Source organism: Sardina pilchardus, chromosome 15, assembly GCF_963854185.1.
Source record: "Sardina pilchardus chromosome 15, fSarPil1.1, whole genome shotgun sequence".
NCBI lineage: Eukaryota > Metazoa > Chordata > Actinopteri > Clupeiformes > Clupeidae > Sardina > Sardina pilchardus.
In genome coordinates this window covers 8,059,122-8,066,621 of record NC_085008.1, presented here as the reverse complement: position 1 = coordinate 8,066,621, position 7,500 = coordinate 8,059,122, and the positions used below count along the sequence as shown (strand labels likewise).

General features: G+C 50.9%; 1 protein-coding gene across 1 annotated transcript in view; it reads left to right on the top strand.

The window, feature by feature from the left end:
* sema6bb (sema domain, transmembrane domain (TM), and cytoplasmic domain, (semaphorin) 6Bb) overlaps positions 1–7,500 on the top strand; it is a 127,723-nt gene that overhangs the window by 54,973 nt on the left and 65,250 nt on the right. The window contains exons 2-3 of the mRNA XM_062515598.1: positions 2,770–2,901; positions 4,212–4,326. Of these exons, the coding sequence (XP_062371582.1) occupies positions 2,790–2,901; positions 4,212–4,326 (227 nt within the window). The 5' untranslated portion in view covers positions 2,770–2,789. The remainder of the gene's footprint in view (positions 1–2,769; positions 2,902–4,211; positions 4,327–7,500) is intronic.

The following is a 7,500-nucleotide window of genomic DNA, read 5'->3' as shown; positions in this document are numbered from 1 at the left end:
GGGAGGGAGGGAGGTGGTAGCTGGACAACACAGTAGCTGTAGGAGATGTCATTGTCCTGCGGTAACTAGGCCTTGGCCTTGTTGATAGAATACGCTCCCCCAGCCAAACATTTGTCATAATTAAAAACAACAGTGAGCCCAGGGACTGTATTCATCCATTTGCACTCCTCTGCCACCCTCCCTCCCTCCATCCCTCCCTCCCTCTCTCTCCCTCTCTCTCTCCGTATCTTCTCAACTCGCCGCCCCATGAAATTCTATAGCCCCGAGTTTCTCATTATGCTAATCGAATGCGTGAAGGCTGACATTTAGTCATTAATTATTAATAAACAAGCACAATGGAGTCTGTGGCAATAGTGACGTGTGACGGCGATGCCGCCCATTGCTGTTGTTATCGTGTGTGTGTGTGTGTGTATGTGTGCGTGTGTTTACGTGTAGCCAACACCGTGGAGCACCACTGATATCACCTCCCTCTAGCCCGCCCTCTTCTTCTCTCCCCTTCTATTTCTCTCTTTCCCTCCCTCCCTCTCTCTCCCTCTCTCCTTTCTCTCTCTCTCTCTCTGACCTCCTTTCCTCCATATGCCTTTCTTCTCTCGTTTATCTCTGTCTCACTCTCTGTCATCCTCCTCTAATTCGGTGCTATTGGGTGTTGAGTGACTGGAGTGTGGAGACCCATTGTCCCCCACATCAATGGGGAGAATTTGAGAAATGTACTATAAAGATTATAACCCTGATAGCATGGTGTTAGGCCTCTCCCTATAGAACTCAGTGTACAATGGTGGCATTTGTCAGTCTCTGTGTGTGTCTGTGTGTGTGTGTGTGTGTGTGTGTGTGTGTGTCTGTGTGTGTCTGTGTGTCTGTGTGTCTGTGTGTGTGTGTGTGGGGGGGGTGGGTGCTGATGGATTGCTAACATGTGACAGTGGCTCCTTTTCGTTGCTGATGTGTTTGCACTGAAAGTGTAACCACAGTTAAATCAATGATGGATTATTTTCGAATAAAGAAATCCAAGCGTGACAATTCAAATGAGATTAGACACAGCGGCCCAGCTCTCTCCGTCAAGCTCACAACGGCTCTGTTTCTGGAATGCCTGCCACTATGTGTGTGTATGTGTGTGTGTTTCTCTCTCTCTGTGTGCACGTGTGTGTGTGTCTGAGTGAGTATGTATGCATGTTTGTACGTGAGATCTTTTCCATGCGATTTTCAAAGCAAATGACATGACCGCAGGCTCAGGAATTGAAATCTGAGATTGTGTGTGTAAATATTTGCCAGTGTGTGATTTGCCTCTCTGATGTGCTTTTCGCTCCCGACGTGCCACCATTCCAGCGGCACTTTGTTTAGATTAGGGTTGCCGTATGATGATGTGTTTTGTGTGTTTACGGAATGTCATCTGAAGCCCACACACTTCATCTGTATGTTTACTTTCTGCCGATAAGAAACCCTTAAAGCTCGGTGATGTTGCCAAAGCTTGTTTTATGCGGGAGGCAAGTAGGTTGACACCCTAGTACCCCCGACGCAATGTTTTCTTTCATCCTCGGTGAGAGGAGTAAGGAGGAATAGAATTGCATAAGGCGGAGGGGAGAGCTCGCCATAAGGACTCGATATGTGTGACAACAGTTGACAGCGTTTCCCAAGACCTCGTCTGGCGCTTGAAGTGCTCGGGTAATTTTGTAGATGGATTGTGTTATGCTAACTTAATTTGACTATCATTTGAATTTCCATTCGTACGCCTCTCCTTATGGCGCTCACACGCTCGCTCTGAGGAGCCGCGGAGTACAAAAAAAACCTCCAACCTGTCAGTTAGAGGCAGAGATTTCATTTGCGTAGATGGAGAGGATTTAATTCGTGTCATCCACCAGGGAAGCATGCATAGCCCTTTTAACCATTCTCTCTCTCTCTCTTTCTCTTTTTCTCTCTCTCTCTTTCTCTCTCTCTTTCTCTAACTCTGTTTATGTCTTTATCTCACAATCTCATTTTCTCTGCCACTGGCTCTCTCGCTGTCTCTCTCTTTCTCTATCTTTGTCCTTCACTTTGACACACTATCTCTCTCTCACTCTCTTTCTCTCTGTCTCTCTCATTTTATATCTCACAATCTCTTTCTCTCTGGCTCATTGTCTCACCTCTCTCTCTCTCTCTCTCTCTTTTCACTGTGACTCTCTCTCTCTCCCTCTCTCTCTCTCCTTCCCTCTCTCTCTCTCTATTGGCCTCTTGTTTAAACCCTGTCAGACCATCCAGTGTGTGATGCGTTGTTTCTGGCTTTTGAACTCTGGCTGCTCACAGGCTGCAGTGTGTGTGTGTGTGTGTGTGTGTGTACATGCTGACTGCGCACTTCCTCATTGGTGGATGACTTCATCTCGGGGGCTTGATCTCTGGAGTTGTCTGAAGCTCGTCGCGGTTTCGCCACGACCTCAGAGAAAGACTCGTGAAGAGGCGTTCACCCGCGACCTCAGCCGCCATCCATTCCGCTGTCATGCGACAGGCTCCGCTCAGTCGCCTGGACTCAGCTCTCGTAAGCGTCGTTCCTTTAGCGCTTCATTCACGTTCCGTTCACGTGTCTCTCTTCCATGTCTTTGCCTTCTCTTTGCGCTTTACTGTTTATTTGTATCATCTTCACGTATCTTTCGTCCGGTCGTGTCCTGGCCTCGATGTTCACTTCCGTTGCATTCGCTTTATTCTCTTTTATTCTGCTCATGCGTACACTCTTGTGTTGTGTTGTGTTGTGTTGTGATCTGGTATGAGTCTAACGGCTGGACTTCTCTCGGTCTGCCTTCGCAGAGGTCCTGTGTCCGGCGGCTATGACGACCCTTAGTCCACCCCTGCTGCTGCTGCTGCTGTGTTGGCTCCTGCATCTGGCCAGCACCACATTCCCCGAGGAGCCTGGACCCTTGAACTCCATCCCTTCCGAAGGTAAGGGCACTTCGCTGCACACACTTGCACACACACACAAACACACACATGCACACACACACACACGCACACACATACGCACAGAAACACACACACACACACACACACACATATACACACATACATATGCGTACACACACAAACACATACACACACACACACACACACACACACACACACACACACACACACACACACACATATACACACATACACATGCGTACACACACAAACACATACACACACACACACACACACACACACACACACACACACACACACACACACACACACACACACAAACACACCTACACACGTATACACACACACACACACACACACACACACACACACACACACACACACACACACACACACACACACAAGGCTCCGTCTGACTGTGAGTGTACGTAGGTCAGGGAGATATCTATGGCACCCCTCCAGGGCACTCAGCATCTATCAGTCTCCAGGCTAGAGGAGGCAGGCGAGTGATTGATTGCAGATCAATAGTATCGATCAAGGGTGTCTCGGGTGACTCTGGAGGCCTCTCTGGTCTATTAGAGTTGGATAAAGTGACCAGCAGGGTTGCCAAAGCCTCTCAGGGTGGTGGATTAGCAGAAAAAAAATATCCAGACACAGTCAGTGTTAGTAAAGGAAAGGGCTTATCTGATGAAGGGGACAGAAACACTGATTGACAGTGAATGAGGCGGGAGAGAAGAGGAGAGAGGAGAGGAGAGGAGAAGAGACGAGAGGAGAGAAGATGACAAGAGAAGAGGAGAGGAGAGGAAAGGAAAGGAAAGACGAGGAGAAAGGAGAGGAAGAGGAGGAAAGGAGAGGAGAACAGAAAAGAAGAGAGGAAAGGACATTAGAGGAGAGGACAGTAGAGCAGAGCAGAGGGGAGGAGAGGAAAGACAATAAAAAGAGGATGGGTTGGGAGTGGGGAGTGGAGGTGAAAGGAGGGAAGAGAGTGATGAGAGAAGAAGGTGGAGAGAGGAAGGGAGAGGGTGGAGTTATTTCATCCGACCTTGTTGTTGTGGCTGGAGGGGAGGGGATGGGGGGGGGGGGGGGGTGACTGTGTGTCTGTCTCACCCCTGTTGCCTGGCTGATGCTGATTCACCCCCCATCTGCCTCTCCTCCAGGAAAATCAGACCATGATAGAGGTTGTCCCCTCCAGCTATCTCTGCCATCTCCAGCTATTCCTCTCTCGTTCTACCTGTCTACCTCTTTCCCTCTCCCTCACTCACACACTCTCTCTCTCCCTCTTCTCTCTCTCCCTCCTCTCTCTCTCTCTCTCTCTCTCTCTCATACAGTGGTACGACGGCATCCTGTTTTTTTGGGTCGAGCTCATCGTTCTTCGCTGAGGCTGGAGCCGCTGCATATTCAGAGGATCCTGAAGGTCAACAGGACGCTCTACATCGGAGCCAGGTACAGCAGCCCTCGGCCATACACCGTGACGCGCTGAAACGAAGAGTGTATTTAAAGACGCGTCGCACAAAAGACAGGGACAGCCTAGCCAGACGCACAGGGACACTGAACACAGCAGTCCACACAAGGACGAAAAAAACTGCAGATTCATGGACTTTAATAACACACCTTTTTTTCGTAAACAAAGGTTAAGGTGAAGAAAGGTATTAAAAGTTGTCGCATTTGGCAGCCCTAAACAATTTCAGCGCTGCACAAAGCCTGCGAGTTAATACAGAGTTTAGTGTATAAAAAAGAGTGACCCGACCTCTTACTCAGCATGTTAGTGCGGCCGTGAGACTTGAGTGATGAAGGTTGCGACACTCACTGCCTAGAAACCTCACACCCCCTTCCTCTAAATTGCCTCCACCCTGACCCCCCTGGGCAGTAATTGGGCTAGAGCTATGCATCCCCCTTGTCCTCTCCCACACACGTAGAGTTAGTCTAGCCATGGCGAGAAGGAGAATATGTGTGTATGTGTGTATGTGTGTGTGTGTGTGTGGGGTGGTGGTGGTGGTCTGCTGACAAGACCCAGATACTGGGTCAGTGGAGGCAATTGGAGGCAGTTGTAGGAGGCAGTTTGAGGGGAGGGAGAGGTGCGGTGGGGCAGGAGGAGAGGAGATGGAGGTGGAGGACGCCTGTGTGTGTCCAGTCACATTTGTCGTCTGCCCCCAGCCCAGCCCAGCCCAGCCCAGTCCCATGCCTCTCAGGAGCCGGATGGAAATAGTCGGGCCAAAATAAACAACCTTATTAGCTTTTCGGATTCACAAAAATAATCCGAATGGGAGAAACGGGGGAGAGGAGGCTAGCCGAGGCGAGGCGAGGGGGAGAGGGGGAGAGGGGTGGGGTGGGGTTTAGCGCAGGGTCTGCAGTCGTAAATATTTGGGGCACATCACAAATAAAACTTCCCATCGCTCCAGCAAGCGCACATGTGGTCCTACTTACTTGGGAGCAGCAGCAGCACCCCACTGGGAAGTCTAATAAGAAGCAACATACTGTGTAAGGAAATGACCTAGTCGATGGCCTTTGGCGAGTCGACGTAGACCAACACTGAGATCCTAATAATAAATATGTCAGATGGAGCTCAGAGGCTCCAGTCGCTCCGGCTAGCTCCCCTAATAGCCAAATAACTCAGGACAGAGGTCTGCGGACGTTATTACATTCGGGGGTCAGTTAGTCAGTGATAAAAAATAATCATGGCCACAATACGACTGTGCAGATGGTATCCAATTTAGTGGCAGTAATTAAAAAATTGAGGAGTGGAAGGAGGAACTGCTCCCAGTAGGGTGGATGGTCATGAAATCTTAGCCTGGCTGTATGAAAATAGGGAGGGGATGTATATGACTCTGACGGGAAATGAGTGTGTGTGTGTGTGTGTGTGTATGTGTGTGTGTATTCATGTATGTATGTGCGTGTATTTGTGGGTATGTCTGTGTTTGTGTATGTACCGGTGTGAGTGTGAGAGAGTGTATACGTATAAAGAGAGGGATAATGGCTGTTTTGGCGGTGACTGTCAGAAAGTGATCCCCGGCGGAGAGCAGGGGGATTTGTGTGCAGGGAGAGAGAGAGAGAGAGAGAGAGAGAGAGAGAGAGAGAGAGAGAGAGAGGAAGGTAGCGCTCAGGGCTCAGGGCTCAGGGCTCAGTCCCAGCGTGGGGAGACAGTGCGGGACTTACGGGCGCAGGCTGCCTGCCGACTATCTGCAGGAAGGCAGGCCTGATTGCTCTGAAAGCCGCCGGCACCTCCACCACCACCACCACCACCAGCACCAGCACCACCACCGCTGCCGAGTGTCGGCCTCGATAAGAGCGGCAGCCCCAAACCGAACCTCCACCCAAAATCCATCCATAACGGTGGAGGGATGCAACTAACACCTCATTACACCACCCTGTTCTTCACAGGTCTGCGAAGGCTGGATGGAGAGAATAAAGGAGAAGAAAGAGAGAGAAGTATTGAAAGGGAGGGATGACAGAAAGAAAGACAGAGAGGGAGGGAGGGATAGATGAGAATAGAAAGAGGGATAGTTGGGAAAGAATAGTTTAGAGAGGGAGAGGGATTGATTTAAAGGGAGAAATGAAATAAAAATGAGAGTGAGAATGAGAGGGGGATGAATGGAAAGGGAGAGGGAAGAGAGAGAGAGAGGACACTTTTACTTCTATCCTCGCTCTGTCGCTCCGCGGTAGCAGCAGATGTTGACTTACTGGACCTTTTAATGGAGCTTGTAAAGAGTGAGAGAGGACGACCAAATATGGAAGGAGAGAAGCCTCGCCCGCTGACCGCTGTGTGACGGAGAGCAGCAGTGCTTCTGCTGAGCCGCTTTAGGAGAGGAAATGAAGGTCCTGGCTGCCCGTGACTGCCCATTTCCCAGACCAGACCCCAGAGGTGGCGCGGACGGCACGGCCCAGCGCTCAGTTGGCCTGGGGTGCTTGCCCTCCAAACGAGGGGTCACGTCTTTCAATTAAGGCGAGAGTGAAACGCAACACATTCCCCGACTCCTGGACGTGTCAAGGGAGGGCAGGCCAAGGTGACCTCACAGGGGATCCAGGGAGGGCTCATTAGGGTGGGTGGGAGTGTGGTGTGTGTGTGGTGTGTGTGTGTGTGTGTGTGTGGGGCGGGGGGGGGGGGGGGGCAGATGGCATCTGTCGGTCGCACCGGAGAACCGCCAACACACACACACAGACACACAACCTTCCCAGGACCATCAGCTGCCACTCAGGCCAGCTGCAGGTCGAAAGCCCCAGACCCCCAGGAGGGAGCTCCATTGTAGACATGGGCGTCGGCGTGGGTGTGGGTGTAGCAGACGCAAGCACAACAGGCCTGAGGAACGGCCGGCAGAGGCGTCTGCCCACATGGGAGGTCTCCATCACCGTGCGGAGCGGGAGCGGCTCTTTCGAGAGACGCCTGCTGTCGGGTCTGGTGCGAAACAGTGTCATGAGAACAGACACTCCTCGCTCTCTAAGGACGGGATGAGGAGGCGACGGATAGAGAGAATGAGACAGACAGAGAGAGGGAGAGGGAGAGAGAGAGAGAATGCGACAATTGAAGTAAGAGAGGAAAGGAGAAATAGTGCATGAATGAAAGAAGCAATTGGATTTACGGAGAGAGGGAGAAAAAAGAAAGCGACAGAGAGATAAAAAGAG